General features: G+C 38.4%; 2 protein-coding genes across 3 annotated transcripts; both read left to right on the top strand.

Moving 5' to 3' along the window:
- The first annotated feature begins 298 nt into the window (after window positions 1–298).
- fkbp1ab (FKBP prolyl isomerase 1Ab) lies at window positions 299–7,069 on the top strand. The gene is made up of 5 exons (XM_008318302.3): window positions 299–458; window positions 638–685; window positions 4,391–4,503; window positions 4,669–4,838; window positions 5,786–7,069. Exons 1-4 carry the CDS (start codon window positions 422–424, stop codon window positions 4,795–4,797), a joined length of 327 nt encoding a protein of 108 aa, XP_008316524.1. The 5' UTR covers window positions 299–421; the 3' UTR covers window positions 4,798–4,838; window positions 5,786–7,069.
- A 941-nt stretch (window positions 7,070–8,010) lies between these two features.
- Window positions 8,011–22,175, top strand: sdcbp2 (syndecan binding protein (syntenin) 2). Of its 2 annotated transcripts, XM_008318304.3 has the most exons (10): window positions 8,011–8,198; window positions 9,456–9,547; window positions 12,677–12,728; window positions 13,679–13,775; window positions 16,658–16,758; window positions 17,373–17,537; window positions 18,597–18,772; window positions 19,036–19,207; window positions 19,932–20,023; window positions 20,334–22,175. In XM_008318304.3, exons 3-10 carry the CDS (start codon window positions 12,678–12,680, stop codon window positions 20,386–20,388), a joined length of 909 nt encoding a protein of 302 aa, XP_008316526.1. In that variant the 5' UTR covers window positions 8,011–8,198; window positions 9,456–9,547; window position 12,677; the 3' UTR covers window positions 20,389–22,175. The 2 variants fall into 2 exon arrangements, with proteins under 2 accessions (XP_008316526.1, XP_024915098.1); XM_025059330.1 differs by lacking the exon at window positions 9,456–9,547.
- Window positions 22,176–22,860: the final 685 nt, after the last annotated feature.

Here is a 22,860-nt window from a genome sequence, read left to right on the forward strand (position 1 = left end):
CAGTACAAATGATCCCAATGCTGCTGGTTCAACTAGTGGTCACCGTAAGTGTGGCACATCCGGATGTCAAATTGGAGTTTAAGGTTTAGGCCTAATCTGGACGTTGCATTATTATGATGATATAATAATAATAACAATACTAATAATTATTATTATTGCAAAATATTATTATTAATGACATCACCTATAATAATTAATATTATTTTAATGAAACGTTAGGTGGAAAGTGTTGTGTAATTTAACAGGTTGACGTTGGCCTGTCTGCAGGAGAGAGGGAGACATAGTACAGGGAGAGAGAGCAGGGGGAGGAGTGGGAAAAAGAGGAGGAGTTGGAGCTCACAGTCACAGACAGAGACAGGCTGCGGGAGGAAGAGTCTCCGGGCGCAGGCAGAAGCTCTACAGCTCATCGCCGAGAGGAACCATGGGAGTGGAAGTCGAGACGATCAGCCCTGGGGACGGTAAAGCGGCTGCACAACACAACAGTTCTCATATAAAAAGAAACCCCCAATACTAACCGACTGTTAAGAGGAAACACAACGTGTTTGTATTTAACACTGTCCCTCGTAACGTTTCCTCGTAACCCATGCAGCCGCCGAGTCTATTTATATATGTATTAATGTGTGCGTTCATTTCGCAGGAAGGACTTTTCCCAAGAAAGGACAGACGTGCGTGGTGCATTATGTGGGTGAGTTCCTCTGCTGCACGAGTGGATGCAGCTCTGCACATGATTTACTGAGGCTGAGTCCACTGCTGCTGCTGCTGCTGCTGCTGCTAATTATGAAGGCCGCACATGCAGACTTGTCTCATGCAGCTGTAAATGAATGAATGCATGGATTCACTGCAGCAGCGTCCGAAGCTCTACTGTTTATATCAATATATGCAGCGCATACTGGGAATCAAGTCCTGTTCCACCAGTGTGTGCAGTCTTTTTTTGCACGCAGCGATTTCCCTCACTAGAGTAGAGAGTGCCTGACTGTCAGTATCTGGGTAAAAAAATTTAACCCCTTCATCACATTCATACAGGAGACCTCTGGAATTTTGACTCAACGGTTGATGAGCCCCACTGACTGTTAATAAGAAATGGACAGAGGTTGTTATCAGGCAGGTTTAGAATGCTTGTTTCAGGTCTTCTATCAAACAATGTATATATATTTTTTTCTTAATACAAGTGAAGCAGATGATGATGAGTAAGCGAGTGAGGACAAACTAGTGCTCACTGTGTTATATACTCACTGTATCTCTGGCCTACAAAACGGAAGCATATGTTGCCATGTTTTTATGTACATATGGTGTGGAGTGATGCCATCGGATCGGGCCACATTGGCAAATGTTGGTCTCATATTGGCAAACAGAAACAGTCCAAAAAACTAGACTGACCCATATATGGGCCGCTCGAGGCTTTGTGAATTTGTGGAATTGTGTTGTCAGATCTGTGATTTTGATGTGATTCAGGAGACGAAGATGAATGTTGCCTAATGTCCAGGCCAAACAGCGCCCGCTGGCAGACACTGTTTTATGGCTTTGTCATACATAGTCCTCATGACTGGTAAATTTAAAATAATAATCGAGTAGGTGGTTTTGGTCCGCTTCATTTTATTAGGGAATGGTGTTAGTGTTGGGATGTAGCCGTCACTGATCTATATATTTCTATATATGGGTCTATATTTCTCAAAATGCAGAAGGAATAATCAATGATATTTTCATAGAAAGGTAGATTCTGAACCTTCAGAGGAAGACCTTCAGGGGCTTCATTCTACAACGGTGACCTGCAGTGGGAGAAGCTTCGTCCTTGGCTTATATATGATCTGTAGTTAGGACAGTGCAGTAGCTGCATCAGGAGGGAGGCTTCAGCAGAGTTCAGTGTCGGTGGTGGGGGGTGATGTTGGAGTGAGGGAACAGCCAGTGCTCTAAATTTATCATTGTGAAAAATAATGGGACAAACAGTCATTTACAGATTGTCATCAAGCACTGTGCTCATTGTCTGTGGGGAAAATTGAAAAAAAAAAATTACGAGGCGGAGGCGGATTCTGCTGCAGGGCTCACACACACACACACACACACAAAAAGAACAGAAACTCCTGTCCGAGTGTGTGGACAGGCAGCTCTGGGGACATATATTTTAGACAAACCGACAGACAGGCGAGTTCACACATTTAGACACACAGACATGCAGCTCATGCAGACAGACAGACAGACAGACAGACAGACAGATGGGCAGACTGACAGACAGACCGACCACTTACACATTCAGACACATGAAGACACAGACTCAGCACAGGCGTTAAGACGTAGCGACGGCCTCTAACTTTACAAATTTACCAGACGTACACTCAGACAGTTCTCGAAGAAATGGACAGACCGTCCAGATGTTTGACTCAGAGATTTGTTAGGAATACTGCCTTCATTTTCATTCGGTTGTTCAGCCCTAACACAGACACACACACACACACAAACACAGTACAGACAGATAAATCCTGTCTGATATCCAACGCTTCTGGCTTTGTTGGATTTTCTCAGTGTGTGTGCGCGCGCGTGTGTGAGTTCATGTGCGTGTGTGTGGGCGTGGGTGGGTTGAGGGGTGTCGGGTTAGTTGAGAGGATTATTATAAACCGTCTGGGTAACAGAAATAATGACATACTTACAGTATGTGTCCCACATTCAGACAGTATTCACATGGTATCCTGCTGTCAGACAGCCACACGGAAACCACGAAGACAAAGTTTGTGTTGCTACGTGGGAGAAACACTTGTACATTAATCATTAATGTTAATCTCCAGTTTAAGAGTGTGAGTTTAGCTAGCCATTTTTGTCAATTGTTTAAAAAAAAAATATTTTTTTGGTTTCATACAATTTGGATAATTGTGACATTTTGGTTTTAGAAAAAAAAATAGCAATCTCACATTTTGTGTTTGTCTTCAACCCATAATTTGGCAAGCTGTCGTAGCGTAGCAAGAAAACTATAAAGAAAGTTAGTCCAATTGATTAGTTGACTGTCAACGATAGTTCTTAAAAAATTAGTCATGGATTAGACCTAGTCTTTGCAGTGCAGCTTTATTGCTTCAGTGTAGTACTTTACCATTAGATCTTTTAAAGAAGTATTAATTTAGTGGATTTTGTAGTAATCCTCATTTGATTAAACCCAAAATTAGTCTCAGTTCTCAGGACTGTAAAGTTCTCAAATGAGGAGTGGCCTATTGTTTTTATAGACTTTCATTAGAATTTAATTATTTTGCAACAAAGCGACTCTCCCTGATGATTCAGTGCTGTTCCCGGTCTACTTCCTCAGCCTCACATTTAGAACACTGTGGCTACAACCGTTTCTTGTACACGGTCCGTATATGAGGCTGTATTTTTTCCCTGCACCTGTTCTTGGTTTGGCAAAGCCAGTGTGAGGCCTCCTCTGACGAGATAGTCATAGCTCTGTAACCGGAGCCTCTTTCCTTCAGACATAACTTTAGATTTACATGTTCACCTACGAGCCTGCGTTCTCGTCTGTTTTCTGTTTTTAAATATGTCGTAAACCGCAGGATTTCCTCTCTCAGCAGTCACACTTCCTGTCAGCTTACAAAACATCCTTTAAAATATGTTGTGAAACTTAATAACAGTCTTAGATGATCCTAGTTTAAAACCTAGATCCTAGATTAAAACCTCGGATTTGGAAATATTCTTCAGAAGGAGAAGGTTAGTACAAGGAAATGTTGACTCATTGGTATTCTTTGGTAAACTGGACAAAGCTGATACTTGGATATGACCTTTCAGGCAATCCAATTTGCTGTTATCTAGAACAGCCATAAGTGGATACGATGCCCACTCCACCCACTGATAAAAGGCTTCATCTTGTCATCCACCTTCTCATGTGCCCAACATCGTGCACCATTGTTGCAGAGGATCATCTCCCACACACACTCATACACACCCCAGCGCACTAAATACACGGTTACACATTCAGCCTTTCTGGTGCTAATAACAGTATTATCACTGGTGTAGACAGTCTTGGAGAGCCGCTGTTCTGTAGATTGATGCTGTCCCCGGTGTCACACTGAAACCCACTCCACAGACAGCTGCACCGAGGCTATTTCTGCCATCCTCGGAATCTTTTTCCTTCTTTTTTTTGGAACTCTCAATATACACACAGGAAGGAAGATGGCTGCCAGACAGACAGGCTGAAAGGATGTGATTGTCCATAGGGATAGTGTGATGTCTTTACTTGTCAAGATTTGTCACAAGAGCCTGTGAAAAACTAGCGAAAGTATTGGGATGAATATGAATGTAATATAAGATGAATATAACAGAAATTCCAGAAAGTATTTCTGGTAACAGAACTGATCCTGATCAGATAAGTTTGTGAAGATTCTTACTCTTGTCTCTGTTTTTTTTTTTTCTTCCCTAGGCTCCCTGACAGATGGACGCAAGTTCGACTCCTCTCGTGATAGGGACAAGCCCTTCAAGTTCAAAATTGGCAAACAGGAAGTAATCCGCGGCTGGGAGGAGGGAGTGGTGCAGGTGGGTCAAACTGTTAGCTTTGCAAATCCATTGCATATTCAAAGCACTAGTTTTGACTGCTTTAAATAAATATACTGCATTTTTAAAGTAATGGAACCAGTTAATGTCAGAATGAAAGTTATCCATCTGTTTATATCGGAATCCTCTTTCTTTTCATTCCTACAGATGAGTGTGGGTCAACGGGCCAAACTGACCTGTTCACCTGACTACGCCTATGGAAACAAAGGTCATCCAGGCATCATTCCTCCCAATGCCACCCTTATATTTGATGTTGAACTGCTGGGACTGGAATGAGACAAGTCAGCAGCCTGTTTCCTTTTTTTCGTTCGTGTTGTGTAAGTATGTTTTCAATCTCTCTAGGCCTTATGGTGACTTAGGGTGAACCAAACTTGTCGCTACAACAAGCTGGATAAACATTTGACTCACGAGCGGATAGTTACAGTTTCCCCCGATATACACAATCACAGGCACTTTAACCAATCTATCCTCGTAGGTGAAACACTTTAATGAATGCTGTAATAGAGATAGAGAGGATGAGATCGCTGTAGTGCACAGAAATGCCGCTTCTTATTTACAAAGCTGTTCATTCTTGGCCAAGGTTGTTCAGCACTATTGTAGGATCATAACCAGCTTTAAAGCAAAAGAGAGAAGCAGAACATTTTCAATGGAATTACACACTGCAACAGTATCTCCAAAAGGCATGGTGGGCTTTATAGAGCTCCACAGAAAAATATGTGCTGTGAGCTGCAAATAAGTCCTTATCATCGAGAGATGGGGCCTGATGTAGTAAACGTGTGTAGATTTCATCGTGAAAAAGGGCGGTACGCAAAGATTCTGGGGCCTGGGGCCTGATGTATCAAAGTTGCGAATGCACAAAAAGTGTCGTACGTCCTTTTCCACGCTAACTTTCAGATGTCTCAAAATTGAAATGATCGTAGAAATGTGCGGTCCTCACGCCTTTGGCATGCTGGGAGTCTGCTAATAATGTAAAAAACAAAACAAAAAAACACTTATGAATGATTAACTTACAAATGTGTTTGCAGTTATATGGGTGGATGTGAAAGAATGCCACAAGTGAAGAAATGTTGTTAACGATTGCAGCGGTAGTGTTTTTAGAACATCTCACAATAAGACGGGAGCGTGTATTTAGGGAACGTGAGGATTTACTGGAGAATGATGATCAGGCCCCTGATCTAATGTTCATTTTAATGCCTGACTATGTCCTGAGAAACCATTCCTTTTCTGTCCTAAAACCTGACGTCCTCTCTTGTCGTCCTTACAGGTGACTTCCTACTTGGGTGTCCAGAGAAGAGTCTGCACTTGATCCTATATAAGACTTGAGCCTATAGTTCCACTACTTATTTCATTAAACTATGACACTCTGTGTTTGTTTGTTTTTTTAACCATGTGTTAATCTTAAATTGTTTTGAGTTACGCTTTAATTTTGCAATGTTTTTTTTTCCTTCTGGAAAGAGTTAGAATGCTTAAGAAACACCGACAAAACACTCGCTTCGACAATTATCACAATGCCAATGAGCCAATTGTAACGTTGAAGAGCTGATGCTACTTTTATTTCAGGAAAAAAAAGAAAAGAAAATGAAAAGCACACATTTATATCCAGCTGAAAGATTAGAATCAAATGAAATGAAACTGAGAGATGTGACTGGAAAATTGGAATTTGTGGCTTAACCTCAGGTCTCACGAAGAACCATGTTAAAACTGGTCAAATGCCACTGGGTTGTCATTGTGAAATTGTAAAAGCCCCTCAGGAGTAATCTGTGTGTGAGGAGAAGCAGTCCCAGTTGTAGATATTCCTAATGTGTGCCTAAATTGTCTCACTAGACACGTGGTCACTAGTTTACCCCCGTCTGCATGTTTCAAGGCCTGAACATAGATGTTGAACGCTTTGCGGTTTCTTTGCATCATTAACGCTCTTTCATCTTTTTAAACCCCATTTAAAGCCATACACAGGCAGAACAGCGCTAAGTTAGGATTCACAGTGATTGCACATCTATTGGATTTTGTTTTACTTCCTAGAAAAATGGAAAATGCTTGAAATTTACAGCTGAAGGGCGGTGAGGTGTCAATCTAATTGTGACCTCCCCTGAACATATTTTGTGTAACAAACTTCAATGATTATGTATTTTTCAGATGCCAACTTTCTATTTCTGACAACTGATGAAGTAAATGTATGTATAATCAATGATGATGCATAATCTGTTCTTCTTTTTCTTTGTAATATTTCTTTCCTTTTATTTTAGCCAGGACCATTTAAGTACCACGCTGCCTAACTACAGTCTATGTGGTTGTAGAATTAAAAAAAAAACAGATGCTGACACACGGGCATCCTCACAGTTTTGTATTTCAAATAAATAGTTTTAAATGGAGTTTAAATGAAGGTAATCGCTGGCCTGGCTGTCAGATACTGACTATGGCTGTCCATGTTACATATTGGCTGGTGTGGCAGCAGTCCACCTCTGTACTGTGTAGTTATGTGCTGATAATGTTACTGTATGCAGGCTAAACCAATGATGACATATTTAAAATAAAAGAAGTGCTCTCCACATGACTGGCAGTGTTTTCTCTCTACTGAAAAAGTAAAGCGGAATTGAAATGTGAATTACTGTAATGACTGAAGGAAGGTGAAAGGGGTGTGTTTATATATACAGGGGTGTCAGGGTTTTCTGTTTCTAGCGGTGACGTTACTAATTTTTGCTGTAAGTCGCACCTTCCATACAATAACATATAGCAGAACAGTGTTAAGAAAAGATTGCCCCTTCACCGCATCTCTGAACACTTCTGAAAGCAGAGAAAGGTTTTTTGCTCCTTTTTCGTCTTCAAAGGCCTGAAATAAGCAAAACTTCAATCATTTTAACACGTTTAAATTGAAGTTTTATTCAAAATGTAAAAATGTGGAGTTGGCCCTGATTTCTCAATCTTTATTTATCGGATTAAAATAAACAATACAGATCAAAAGCAGACATATATACAGTTAACACTTTTGGAGACACCGTAGATAAGATACGGTGGCATAAGGTAAGATAAATAAAGATAAGACACTGTAAGAAATAATATGATAAGACAACATCTTATTAACCCCACAGAAAATCCACGTCACAGCCACAGGTTTAACACATGTTAAACAACAGATAAAGTAAAAAAGAATAATATACTATTATACAGCAATAATAGCAATAATATAATAAAAAGTCATTGACAAGACTCCACGCTAAGAGAAAATGTTTTTAATTTTAATAAAAAGTCATTGACAAGACTCCACGTGCATAACGGCCTTCTGCATCCTGACATAAAAACGTCGTATCTCTTAGAACAAAGGGATCCATCTTTTCTGGTGCAGCTGAGCCCACACAAAACACAATTTAACAACAGTCAACGACTCAGAACAAGCCCCAAATTTTGTTGTCGTTTTTATATACTGGACAGATCACGTGCTAATAAGAGGCGTGGTTTCCGTCGTCAACATTGATTGACGTGGATACAGGGACCAGGAAGCAGTGACATCATTTTCCAGAATTCCCCTCCAGTACTGCCTGAAAACGACGAAGAAACAGTGGCTGGAGGAGCGAGGAGAGGACAAACAGGATTAAAACAATAGAAATATACACGAAATATACACTCGCTGCCTGCGATTCACTATCGTTTTTAACCCCAAATCAACAAAAAAGACATAAAAGGTAAGAACGCCTTTAAGAAGATATCATCATTAGCAAAGGCTAGTTAGCAGCTCCAGCTAACGGTTTCTTGTACGTTTCGTTTACCTAACAGGCTAACATTAGGCTAAGGTTAGCTGTAAGCTGTTTTCCTGTTGTTTAATGTCGGAACAAAGAAACGCTGCATAGGTTGTTTTTTCTTTGCGTTTACACACCTGCTCAAGCTGTTTTGATATCACGTAAGTGTTTTATTTTAAACTTTGTTTCTGTGTTGGAAAAAAACTAACAGCCCAAGATTAACTGTTAATGGCGTGGGCTAACGTTTATTAGCAAACGAGTCCAATGACCTGACAATTCAGTTATTCGACCCTAAAATTCCACAAACGCTACAAAAAGGTCTTTATTTATAAAACAGCATCACATACATTTCTAATATTGTCTTAGATGAAGTTTGTTAGTTATTGCGTATTATGCCAGGCAATGGCGTTGTTGTGTCGTCAAAGCGAAGAACAGTAACAATACAGCAATTTGTTTAAATTTAATATTGTTTATATGGAAATTCGTCTCACAATAAATAGCAAATCGATCGATGTCCTCATGCTAAACATGTTTAATAGTCATGGAAATGATTTTGCCTCTGGCTGCTTTGTGTACTTGGTTTGTTGTTCAGCAACTCATTTAACCCCATTTAACTTAGTCCAAATGATTTTACAACACTGTAAATATGCTGACACTCGTCACGTCCAAATGAACACTGTAAATATGCTGACACTCGTCACACTTAAATGCATAAGCCCTTAGTGGTATTCATAACACACTTAAATGAATTATTTTACGGAGTGTTCTGTTGTTCTTAAGTTATTGCACAATGTACCAAACTTCTGTTACACCCCCCCCAGGGATGTCAATTTTTCTATGTATTTATCTTTTATTGCAAAATTTCAAAGCATTGTGCATAACTTTTGTACGTTACAGAACTGAACTGAATAAAAGGACATCACCCTGTTTCTTTAGAATTTTGACTAACTAGGTTACTGCTAAGCATAGTTTGTGTCTGAAAAATCCTCTTGACAAACATACAGTATTTGGTTGTATTGAGTTGGAGTAAAGCTGACAAATATTTAGTTTAGTTACTTGTTAGTTACAACTATTTCATGTTACCATTTCACCTGAGCTGAGCAGTCTGGTTTTATATATTTATATGCACAGAGGAAAAGGATGTAGGCCACCTCTGTCTTTCATTTTAGTAATGTAAATTTTCCACCTCCCCTTTTTTCCCAGTCCCACTGTCTCTTTCCCGGCCCTGTCAATAGGCTGGAGCAAGTTGCCAAGAAGACTGCATTACTGCATCTAACCAATTCGTTCAGGCTGAAGTTAGTCGTTCCTTCCTATTCCCTGTTTACCACAAAGCCTACACTTCTCTACTTTTTTGCTCTCTCCTTGTCCATTAGTGTGCAGAATGCTCCATTACAGCCTCTATTTCCCACCATTTCCTCACATTAAGGACATGGTAAAAAAAAGCACATTTTCCATAACTGAGTCATTTCACATAGTTAACCTAAGGATTTCAGTTTTTTAGAAATCAAAGAAGGACACTTGTTTTCTCCATGTGAGCCTCTGTCACTGAGGGTTATAGATTATGTCATCACAAGACTCACCCAATTACTCATTGTTTCCAAACTTATTTTCCACTACCTTTGGCCTGTTAGTCCAGAAGCAAGAGTGGCAGAAGTAGCGGTGTCGGGTGGTGGTAATGAAGGTTAATAATGAGGGCAAACAAACACAGCTGAAAAGTAAACACTAGAGGGTATTGAATGATCCTTTGTGTAGTCTGACACAATAACTTACTTGTCTATAAGAACTGAGAATATGAGAATGAAAAAGTGTCTGGTGTAGTTGGAGAGGGAGACTTGAGAGACAAGGACTTGTCAGAGCACATCTGTGTACTTAAAGAAATGTTATCTTATGGGTGGTAGTCCTTTCCTGAAGCTTGGGCATACTTTTAGTACCAGAATATAGGCACATTGTTGTAAAGCCTCCTTCATAATGGTTAAAAATCAAGACCAAAACCAGTACTTGCTGTAAATCTCTGAAGTTCATGCTGCAGTCAAACTCTTATTAGGCTTGCGTTGTACCATTCTTTTCTGCTGACAATTCATTTCTTAATCGTATTTCTTGGTATTTTTTATTGCCTTTGAAATTCTTTTGTAACCATCACCCATCACAGTCATTGTTTTTTACCACAGAGATCTCTTTAATGCTTGGTAAACCTTTTTAATGGCAAATAGAATTATTTTCCGCACAATATTTGGGAAAAATGATCACCAACCTAGTTGATGTCAATAGTGATATGCACATATAGGTATTTGTCATGGTATCTGATGATTTGTTCATGTCATCATCGCTCTCATACCAATGTTTTCTTATCTCTAGTAATTCAAAATGTTGTCACATGTCTTGTGACGATGCTTGTGCAGTTGTCACAAGATTGTGGTGTAAATAAGGCATTAATCTGCTTTGCTTTGCTTCACTGTGTTAACATTAAGTTCTTATTTCCATTCACGGAGCTTTGATTCAAATTTCTAGTCAGCTTATTGATTTATTGGCACATAATGTGAAATGATACAAGTAACAAAGAGAAGATACAAAGTGGAACAAAGATCATGCTTTAAGACTAGGAAGTAAGGCAATAATGGTTTCCTGAACAAGACAGCAGTCAGCTGCTTATTACAACATGTTGGAATGGTACACACACACTTATACATTCCAAAAATGTGTTTAAATGCCCTGGACATGTTTACCTGTATTTATCAGGAGGTAAAGCTGATTCTTTTGGTTGTTTGAGGCAGGAGTACAGTTTCTCTACCACACCTCCTACAAAGCACGCAAGACACATGATCTGTGAACAATAGCTGCTAAGTCAAGATCAGCCCGACAAAAATGTTGGTCTGTAGTTGCCTGTCACCAGGCGCCTGTGCGAAATCACAGGAAAGATTCTCAAAACACGTGTAAATAACCAAAGCAAGCTGTCGTAATTGCCTTCCGGAACTTTGTTGATCTGCGAACGAGTCATTTGTCTTCCCCAATTGATAAATCTTCACCTTCTCCATTTATCTGTGGTGTTTTTAACTATTGCTTGTTTCAGATTGCGATTCAGCAACTTTATTTTTACACTAAAGACTCTATACTCATATTTATCTCGTTCTTCAAGTGCTCTACAAGTTTAATTTGTATCCCTGTTCCCTGTCGTTGTTTAAATATTCCAAACAAGTGCAGTATAATGATGAATAGAAAAAAGAGAAATTGCCATGTTGATACACTTGACTGACTGGGGTTGGTTTGTCACGTTTCCTGTTTTGTTTGTTTGCCCTCTCAGTCAGCTGATAGTCTCTTCCCTGTTCATGTTTCTGCTTGTTGTATTTACAGCAGTAATACGTCTTCATGGGATCTTGTCCATAAAGCCGTTCACACTGCGTTAAGCATATTTCTTTTTTCTGTTACATAATAGTATGTTCCATCGCCTCTGCTCTGACTGGAAAACTCAGTTTATCTTCTTTTCAATTGAATGTTATCGTTTGAATTGAAGCAGATTTGAAGTCATTATGTCAACATTGCAAAAACTGACAGATAAGGCTAGTAAAGCTGCTGTGTGTTAGAGTGATTGTATTTACACACACCAGCAGCTAATTTCAGTTTAGCTCAATGAATGTATTGTAGTTATGCAACTTGCAGTCAAGACAGACTATAAACATGAGCTCTGATTGATCTATATTATATTATCATACAATTTTTTGCCATGAAATATTTCTTAAGTTTATGCAATGTGTTTTTTATTTATTTAAAAGAGCTTTAGGCTTGCTTTTCTCTTTACACTTGGCTTCCAAAATGTGTAGCACTAAAACACTTATTGCAATTCTGAAATTTTGGTGCTTGGTTTGTTGGCTTTACTTTGATCTCTGGTCTTTTTACGTTATCTTTTAATGTTTATATTTTCCACATGATTCACATGGTTTGTTTTTAAGCCTTTCACCTTTTTTGCCAATGCTGTTGGTATTCCAAAAGAAAACTAAACCTCAGTTCAACTAGTATTACTAGTGGTTTGTGCACCATCGTTTAAAGAAACAGAAGGAACCTAGTTTTGTTTAAAATGACAAACCTTAAGACAGTTTCTGTAATAAATGGGCAAAAAGATAAAACAGTTACAAAACATGCTTTTATTCTGAAGTCTTGACTCTTCATCCCTTCATCCCATTAGCATCACATAGTCATTGGGAAATGCTTAGCATCCCATTAGCATCACATAGTCATTGGAAACAATGTTTTATTTTTTAATGCAGCATAATGCAGTTTAACGGTAATGGACAGCAGTGAGGCAACATGGATCTATGAGATCCTGTTGAGTAGTCTGCTGCGGCATCTCTGGTCAGGCTGTTAGCTGGAACTCGGACCTCTTAAGCTCTCTGAACATCCTCTCCTCATTTCTCCTTGTTTTCTCTCATCAGGATGTCTCTGTATCCATCTCTTGAGGACCTTAAGGTCGACAAGGTTATTAAGGTATGTTTTTTTCTGCATTAAACTATATCTTTTTAAAATTAAGTTAAATTGTTCCATTATTTTTACTCTATCTGGATTTTTTCGAACAAGCTAGTCATGTCGAAAAAAAATCATAGTCAATTATTTGTTGTTTTGCCTGTGGAGGCGAATAACTATGTTATTGTTCTCAATTGTTATATGTTCTTAATTCTGCTAATTAAGTAGAATATGACCAGCAGTGTTTATAGAAGTACATTTTATTCTTATTCGGGCTGATATTAACTTGTTGCCGATATGCCAATATTGTCCAAACACTTGCTTCTGATTCCGATATAAACCGATATAGGCCTGGTAATATTTATTTATTTATCTGTACAAACTGCTGTATGAGTATGAGGTTAATTAAATCAGCTGCAATGCTGCCATCTTTTTCCCACTTTCACTTTATTTATACAGCCGATTTATCCCCAAAACTATTATTAGGGCACACATATTTTAGGGAAACCCAGGCATTGCGTTATCAGGTTTTCATTATCAGAGGAAAAAACAATAACGATTCTTACAAATATTACATAATATGCTAATATTGGGCCGATAATATTGATCAGCCGATATTATCTGACATCCCTAGGTTTTATAGAGACTAACTCCTACTCAAGACTAGATACTCCTAATTATAACTGTACCAAGCCTGAATTACCTGAACTGTAATTTTAGGGCCTTTTTTCCTACAAGCTAAAACTCATCATTTTATATATCACTGCATTCTTTGTCTATTTATTTGTTTATTGGGTCATTTATTTATTTATTTTTCCCACAAATAATGGTGTTTTTCACTTAAATAATCTCTGAATTTCTATTATAACTAAACATTTTGACTTACAGAATCAATATATATTAAATATATTAAAAAGTGCTAAGAACAGATGTACTTGCCCTGTACTGATCAACTTCAAACATTCACTCTTTAGGCCCAGGCCCAGTTTGCCCAGACCACCGCCCCAATGCCGGCCATCACTGAGGGAAACTACCAGCCTCCACCCATGGATGCTGCGATGCCTGCATCATGTAAGTGTTATCTGTACTCAAAAAGAAAATGTCTCTATTTTGAAACACAAATACCGTCACAGAAACGTGTTTAAGCCAGTTATGTCTCTTGTGGTTTAAATCAAGGTTCATACTTGGGGCAAAACCAGATCTTTGGTATTTAGGGTAAATAAATGCAACCAAACCAAGGGGACTGGGATTTGAATTAGGCTTTCTCATGTCTCCTTTGTGTTTGTGGTTCCTCATTTCCCTCTTTCCTTTTATATTTTCCCCTTAAGGGGTTCATGTTTGTTATATTTTTGAATTTGTGCAAAAGTAGGTCTAAACTCCTGAGTAAGCAAAGGGAAAACAATGAGCAAAAGTGGGTACAAAAAACACTTCATGTCAGTAGAGATTAGAAACATACATTTTCTGTACTTTTTCCACCAACTTCTTCAATTGTTGTTGCCTCCAATGCATTTTGTTTATGTTTTTTGTTTGGATGCACAGTCCTCTGGGATTTTAGTCTTTTGTTTTTGCCTCGGCAGTCCAGGCCACAAGTTACCATGGAAACTAGCTTGGACATTTCTGGTGGGACAGGGCATGTGAAACAGAGAGGAGAGGGAGGAAAAGGAGGATAAGGAGGCAGTGGAAAGATATGAATTTAGTCAAAGCGGAGGCAGGAAGGGAGACATTTTTGAGCATTTGTGGATAAATTATAATGAGAATCTATAATAAAATAGTATATATATATTTTTTTACATAGACCCATCTTCTGTACTTTTAACACTTTATATACGTCCTGTAACAGAAGAGGATTGGAAAAAAATGACTAAGGAGTTTGATTATAGAATTTAATTATTATTTAAATTACTTTAGTCATTAATTCTGTGTTGCTTCTCTAACAGCCAAGGCATTTTCTCATGACGAGAAAGTGAGGCTCTATGCCTCAACCTGGCTTTAAGAAACATTGCCTTACATCTCTAGGTAGACATGATGTCTTCATCCAATGGAGAAGTTAATCTGTTTCCTCCTCTTGTCAGGATTGTCACATTCTGAACAGAATAATTTTTCGCCTCGTCACGTAGACTCGTTTCACAAAGACTTGTGATGGGAGAACAGGGAGCACTAAGAAAAGAGGAATTTATATTTATTTGAACAAGAAACAAGATGTTTGTTTATTTGTTTTGTGGGTTTTGGGTGGATAAAAGAAAAGGTCATCTAAATGGGGAAAAAAGGGGAGAGAGAAAAAAACCAAAGAAAACAAAGGAAACTCATATTTGAGTGAAAATAAGAAGAGCCTTCAGTGATGTTTTATACGTAGGCCTAGCATAGGAGTCAGAGTATGACGTTATGACTCATGATCATGTGGCGAGAGTTCATACGTGGTCAAAGTCACCACTTTGGACATTTGCGGGTTTTTATTTGACTAATCTAAGTTCTTGCACACTAATTGTTGCTAGCTGCATTTTTAGGTCAGCTTTTGAGACATTGGATTTCAGCTGCAATTTTTTTTAAATTCAACAGCAGTTTTATCAGTTCATCTATTGTTTCTATCAGTTCTTTTTTCTCCCTATCCACAACAACTCAACAAACATAACAGGCAAACAAAAGATAATGTTTAACAGGATTATGTGTTTAGTTGTTTTATGGCAAACATAAAATGCTCCTGTAAACCAGATGTGGCTTACAACTGATGAATAATTAACCACTAAGTCATCAATTGACAATGGTGAGATTCTATAAAAATCATTTTCTCTAATTATCTTACTTAAGCTTTTGTCCAAAGCTTCTCTGACAATGAACACAATATAATTCCATCATTTTCCACAAAACATTTTCCAAGGACATTATGATTTCTTTTGGTTTTAGACCAATCAGTTTTTATCTTTATATACTTTATAGACAGATTTACTGGTCATTTTAATGAAAGAAAATTTGCAGTGTGTATAAATGCAATATTACTGGGGATCCTCACTTTATGAGATCCTAGATCTATGGCATTTTGTGGTTACACAGCCATTTCCCATAAACTTATTAAAAAAGTTTTGTTCCATTATTCAGACAAGTGGCGTTTAAACAACATTGGGAAGTAGTTGGTAAGCGGAGCAGATGCATACATTTTCATGCTGCGCTGTATGCTATATGCAAAGACGGACTTGTTTAAAGTTTTACGCCATACATTAGATTGTGCTACATTTGCTACATCTTTTGTGTTGAGTTCCTTGGGAACTTTTTGCCTTATATTATGGCACCCAGGTGTAAGTCAGATGTTTTTCTGTCGTATATTATCAAGTTACCACTGTGTTAGCGTAGGTGAGTGACATAGGTACAGTACGTCAGTTCAGACTTCCAGTAAAAATCGAGTTATGTTGCATCGTAGGAATGGAACTCTTACTAAGTGGAGGATTATATAGTACAACATGTGCACTACATTACATCACTACATCTATTTTTTCTGTTTTCTTTTTCTTTTAACAAAACGCTAAGTTATTTTTGACTTGGCAGCCCCAGGATGCTCTCTAGAGACAGTTGGCTGTAACCAGGCTCCTGTTTAATTTTGATATTGTGCTTTATCACCTATTTTCTCCTTAATAGAATCATAATAAATAGATATTGAAATAATATGTTGTTAGAGAACTTAATAATAATTAATTGAGAAATAATAATTAATAATTGAGGAATGTTTTTTATGTGGTATGGTGATTCTCGTCAATAACTACATATGTTTTAGCCTCTTTAATAATATAGTTGTATTTTTATTTAGATAACCAAACCATAATGCTGTTTTTTTTTGTTTCTCTCTACACCCCCTTGTTCTCTTCTCTCCCACCTGTTTGTTCTTTCTCCATCTGTACCTCACAACAATTTCTTCCCTCTGCTCCTTCTTTCATCAACCTCCTCCTCCTTTCACCCATCCTCAGGCTTGTACCCAAATCTGGAGGAACTGAGCGACTACATGGGTCTGTGCCTCAACAGTGATGAAGTCCAGAGAAACATGGCCCTGGTGCCTGTGGCTGAAAATGTAAGTGTGTGGGTGCATTGTGGATGTTTTATGTATTTAAGATTAGGTCAGTGCATATAGCTTTTATATATTTAAGAGAACAAAATGGTCTTGTTTGTGGCTCTCAGTTGGCCCAACATAGTGTGGTTTCGTAGACCTGTATAAACTAAAGGAGAAAAAATGTTCAAACTGAACAAAACTGGATTTGTGGAGATCCACAGATCTGAGTGACTCACCAAAAGCCAGAGGCTGCGTGTGTGTGGGAGGGTGTGAGCTTTTTACTCTCATGCAACTGTTACTGTGTGGCTGTATGTATCCTGCAGATGACAAGGCTCTTGTGAGAATTCAGCCTGTCATTTGGTCCCTGCTCTAACTTCTATTGATGTATTCACCTCTACCTTTAATTTAATGTATTCATTTATCATATTACCCTTATGGTTAAAAAAGTTTGTAGTGTTTGCAAAGTTTTCTTGACCTCATTTGCCTTTGGAGTAGGAGATGAATTTTAAACCTTCCACTTGTCTCCTTTTGTTGCACTTTCCCATTAGTCACTGAATGTTAATGTTCATCTTTTATCCTTTGCTTCTTTCCCACCTTTTCTTCTCTTCTCCGTGCTGCTGTTCTCCATCTCTCAGCAAGTGGCAGTGCCCTCCACCTTGGGCGTCACCAGCATGATACGGCCAGTGACGGGGGCAGACATTGGTGTCAGGCGGGCAGAGATCCGCCCTGGGCTGAGGGAGATCATTCTCTGTAAGGACCAGGACAAGAAGGTTGGACTCCGTCTGAGGTCAATTGACAACGTGAGTCAGCACCGTGGGCTCTTTGACCGACAGCCTTCATGAATAATTCAGCACAGACTCAATGTTCTTAGCAGCTTTTTGACTCCACACACACCAAACCCACATTAGTTACTAATCTACAAGATAAGATTGGTGATGAGGGGCAGGATCTGCGTCTGAATTAGAATTAAAATCAGCTAAACAGGCTCTTTGCACAGTAAATTAGTGGTCACTACCTGATATTCAATAGAGTTGGTTACATATTTGATTTAAAAAAATATTTTTTTTATTTGAGAAATTAAGAAAGATAATTGACTGACTATAATATTGTTAAGCAAAATAAATTTGGCAAAAATAAAAACTTTTACAAGTTTTGCAGTAGATGGGCCGCTAATATAATTATTAACTTAGATACGGCTCCTTCCAAATGTGAGACTCATGTTCTGGAACATCATGTGATCTGTCAGTAATTATCACACTGATTTTGCAATGGAACATGGAACAATGGAACAAGAGCAATATAAATCAACTGCAGGAGCCATGCATTTGCTATTACTTAGAGCAGTAGTGTCAAATATTTAGAACTGAATCACAAAGGTAGATCAGTTATACAAAGTATGCCTATATATATACACACACACTATATATAAATATATACTGTACATATATATACTGTACATATATATATATCTACACTGTATATAAATATATGTGTAATGAATTGCTACTAGAGATATGTTTATCTGAATGTGCAGTGGAGTCCAAGAGTCTGTCCATTCTGCTCTCCAGACAGTTGGACCTCACAGCACTTAATAATTTAGTTGTACTCAATTGCACTCACAGTAGAAGGGCTAAAATGACTGCTGTACAGAGAGTATAAATACATGATTTTCAAAACTGTTTATTTATTGGAAAAGCTTTCTTTTGGTCATTTAATTTCCCTTCTCTTCTTTCGTGATGTATTCATTTCTATCTTTGTCCTTCTTCTTGTTTCACCCCACTGTTTGGGGATGTCTCCATCCTCTTCATTCCCTGGAGTCACATCAGTTATTTTATCTGTTTCCTTTCATCCTCCACCAGGGAATGTTCATCCAGCTGGTGCAGGCCAACTCCCCCGCAGCCTTGGCTGGGCTGCGTTTTGGTGACCAGGTCCTTCAGATCAACGGTCAAAACTGTGCTGGCTGGAGTTCTGACAAGGCCCACAAGGCCCTGAAGGCTGCAGCTGAGACTCGCATTGAGCTCGTGGTCAGGGACAGGTAAGGAATAAGTGTTACTTTTTCTTTGTTAAGGTGTCTGAATTTTTACCTAGTCTTTAGAAAAAAAAACCTCATGATGTAAATGTGACCAGCACATCAGTATAAAATGGGAGATTAAATGTCTCTCTATTATATTTTCTCTTGTGGCCTTTTATTATGTGGCTCTCTCTGCTGGCTACTTTATTATTTACACTCTGCTACTCTGTAACTGGAATGCAAATAGATGCTACTGCTAATAATACTGTGTGTCTTTGTATGTAAAGGCCATTTCAGCGCACTATCACTATGCACAAAGACAGCTCAGGCCACGTGGGCTTCATCTACAAGTCTGGAAAAATCACCTCCTTGGTCAAGGACGGCTCTGCTGCTCGTAACGGTCTGTTGACCGAGCATTACATCTGTGAGATCAATGGACAAAATGTCATCGGACTCAAGGTCAGACAAACTAGTTCCGTTTTGTGCTTAACAAATATATTATAAAATAATGTTTTGGTAAAGTGTGACTTATGCCAGAGTGTGGAAAATAAATTGTTTAAAACTTTTGATCTAAAGTTTGCATCTGGATGGCAACAATAATCTTAGCAGAGTCACTGTAAGTCACTGTAAGTTCTAAGTGTTAGCATTTTCATTGTCTGCCCAATTTTTTAGTGTGTGACAGCAACAGCTGATCCCTGATGTAGCTGTTGATTCAACTGTTTTCCCTGTTAGTTTTTTTTCCTTTGTTGCATTTCTTTGAAAGAACATTTATTTATTATGCTTTTCATCTAGTTTAGTAGTTTAGTTTTCATCTAACTTGACTTTATCTCATAATTTAAAATTTAATGATGTCCGAGGTTTTTATCACAGAGGGCTGGCCTTTATATCTGATCTCTATATAATCTGGGTTAGTCTGAGCCTTTTTTCCTCCTGTGGTCCATGGTGTAACTTGACTTTTATAGTGTTAACTCTGACAATTCTCTCCTCTGATTTGATCCATCCATCCAGTCCCAGGTCTTGGTTCTTGTCCTAGCTCTTGGCTAATTAAAAAAAAACCCAACAAAAAAGCACCTTCTAGAAAACAGTCCACCTCCTCCTCATATTAAGTAGTAGTTTATAAAACAGTCCATTAGCATCATTGGATGATTATTGTTAACATGTGTGACTCTGGAATCATTGACAGGATTCTCAGATCAAGGACATTCTGAACACCTCTCCAACCACCATGACCATCACCATCATGCCCAAGTTCGTCTACGAACACATGGTCAAGAGGTGAGACTGTTCGCTTATAAGTATTTCACATTAGTAATGATATTAATACAGCTCAGTTCACTTGTTCTTCATGTAAAGTCTATTGTCCCCACATATAGATAGACAAAGCTGGACTATTATGAAGGTGAAGACTAGAAGTAGTAGAAAAGGAACTTCTCTCTTGACATTTTATTGTTCTTCAGTAGATCATGTCATTTTTTTAAACTGAAATTGAAAAATGGCTGTACATGCTTACTGTATATACAGCTAATGGTGACAACACAAAGGAAAATCTCCCACTAACTCTCGTTATGTTATTGTTTTTGTCCAGAATGTCCACTGGCCTCCTCCGAACTTCCATGGATCACTCTGTCCCCGAGGTGTAAAGAGCAGGAGGAAGACGATCACTAAATGTCAGGACGTCTACAAAACACATCTGTCTCTCTCATTTAATCTTTCCATCGTTGTTCGTCTCATATCTATGTTACTTTTAGCCTTCATCTTAATTCTTCTGCTGTGTCACAGTCTCATCACCATCTGTGCTCCTGAGCATTTCTAATTCTAAAATGCCTTTTTTTATTCTGTTTTTTTTTCTTATCATTTCTACATTCCCATTACTTTTGACATTTCACATTCTTATATTGTAACAGTTCAGTCTCATTTATTAGTTAGTTCTTGTTTTGTATTTGAGACCAAGGACAGGACAAAAAATCTTTTTACTTTCAAAGCCTTGCTCACAACCACAAAGTCCAGAGCTTCCTTCTTAGAGTCGCTTTGTTAAAAATGTCTGTAAATCCTGGCGGTCGATCATCAGAACACTGCAGTGAGTGCTGCATACCACGGTTGCGCTGTCTGCCTCTGCATTGTGGCCGGTTTGGGTGCGTATGCATTATGACCGCTGAACTAATGTAAACATGTTGGCTGACTTTCTCCTAGATTTATAGAGGGCCAGTTTAACTCATCATTTAAACCATACTTTAGGGGGGGGGAAATGTTGATTTAGATCAACACCATTATGCTGTAAGGTTATTTCAACCCTGCATTTTAGCCTCAGTGAGCTGTGAAGTCACAAGTATGCTGGAGTCACTGTAGGACAAAACCAGTAACAGCACTGACACTGGTAGTCTGGATTGTTTTGTTTTGTCTCTTAACAGAAACTCAGACGATTTAAGGTGCTGTTTTAGCCAAGAGGGCTAAACCCTGGGATTATGCAAATGTTTTTTTAAAATTAGCTATTAATTACAAAACAAACCAGTAGACTGTAACTTTGGGTCACATTTCACTAAAGCACAGACCTGTGGTAAATACCCTGATTGAACAGAACCCAAAATCCAGTCTTATAAATGATGGCTCTAAAATGTTGGGTCACAGCCTGAATTTACTTAAATATTCCTTAAAACATACAATCCAAATATTAATAGTAAGACTTACAGTAGTGGTGTTTTTTATTTATCCCATGAGGTGGTGTGGTGTCCTTGGATGTTTTGGTCGATAGGTACTGGTACACTGAGTGTGAAGGAGATAATTGAATATTGGAAGGAGAGTAGTAAGAATAGGCAGCAGCAGTTGATATTTGCCATCTTCTGCAGCTTGGACTGTCCACGCGTCATCTTAAGAGTCATAACCAGGATCACAGGAGACACAGGGAGACTCGGTCCTTCTGTTGCCAGTTTTTGTATATGGTGCAGCATTTCAAGCTTTCTTGGCCAATCATGAGTATTTGTTTAGACGGGGTCTGACTAGTGCAGACCCATTAAGTGCACTTTTCCACTTCCTTTTTAGAGGCTGACTCTGTTTATTTCAATGGATGGTTTAAGCGGCGGTGTTTGTGGTTCGTCGCGTTAAAGAGATATTTCAAAAATTCAACTCAACTTTTGCGTTAATGCTCCTATATTCCATGCTGAAAATCTTCTGCTTACTAGAAAAAAAGATAAAAGAAATTCCCTCCGGGACTGGTTTTGAGCTGAGCTCAGGATTGTGAATTTCAACATCAATATATAACCAGTCGCTCCTTTTGATGCTGTTCATATTTCGAATGCATGTTCTTCCATTAATTTTTTTAGATATGTCCTGATAAACATCACTGTCGTTCTGTAAAAAAAAAAAGTTTATATACGAATGTAACCAAGATACTATTGTAAAACAAATAAACACCCTTTCTGTTCACTTAGAACATGGTGTTGGAGCATCAGTGTCACAAGTAAAAAAATTCAATTTATATATTTTATATATATATATATATATATAATATATATACAATAATATAGATATGTATACACAGTGGAACCTCAAGATAAAACTACAATGGGGAAACATCGAGTTATCTGTCGCTTTCCCTTTCTCTCTCCTCACTCCCAGTCCTTCTCCTACCTTAGTCCCCCCGACACTCTGTCACGCTGTCTCGCTCACTATAACAATAATATAAAATGTTGTCTTTATTATTATTTTATATGATCAATACATTGTTTATATCTATGTTTTTGATGTTTAGATAGGAGGGGGATTTTAATTTAATTAAAATAGTATAGTTCTGGGGGGCTGGAACAACTAAATTGGTTTTTAGTTATTTTTAATGGGGAGAAATTCTCCCCATCGTACCTTGAGGTTCCACCGTGTTTGTGTGTATATATACAGGGGTTGGACAATGAAACTGGCCTGTGGACGGAAGAGGAAGCTGTCTGAAAGGGATGTCCGGGTGCTCACCCAGATTGTATCCAAAAAACAAAAAACTACAGCTGCCCAACTCATTGCAGAATTAAATGTGCACCTCAACTCTCCTGTTACCACCAAAACTGTCCCTCAGGAGCTCCACAGGGTCAATATACATGGCCGGGCTGCTATAGCTAAACCTTTGGTCA

This window comes from Cynoglossus semilaevis, chromosome 10 (assembly GCF_000523025.1).
Source record: "Cynoglossus semilaevis isolate Cse_v1.0 chromosome 10, Cse_v1.0, whole genome shotgun sequence".
Lineage (NCBI taxonomy): Eukaryota > Metazoa > Chordata > Actinopteri > Pleuronectiformes > Cynoglossidae > Cynoglossus > Cynoglossus semilaevis.

Bases quoted from the DNA above. Each gene is read 5' to 3' on its own strand.
- fkbp1ab (XM_008318302.3), top strand. From the start codon at position 422: ATGGGAGTGGAAGTCGAGACGATCAGCCCTGGGGACG. The intron at 459-637 runs GTAAAGCGGCTG...TTCATTTCGCAG, and splicing joins GACGATCAGCCCTGGGGACG to GAAGGACTTTTCCCAAGAAA. The intron at 686-4,390 runs GTGAGTTCCTCT...TTTCTTCCCTAG, and splicing joins GTGCGTGGTGCATTATGTGG to GCTCCCTGACAGATGGACGC.
- sdcbp2 (XM_008318304.3), top strand. From the start codon at position 12,678: ATGTCTCTGTATCCATCTCTTGAGGACCTTAAGGTCGACAAGGTTATT. The intron at 13,776-16,657 runs GTAAGTGTTATC...ACCCATCCTCAG, and splicing joins TGCTGCGATGCCTGCATCAT to GCTTGTACCCAAATCTGGAG. The intron at 16,759-17,372 runs GTAAGTGTGTGG...TCCATCTCTCAG, and splicing joins TGGTGCCTGTGGCTGAAAAT to CAAGTGGCAGTGCCCTCCAC.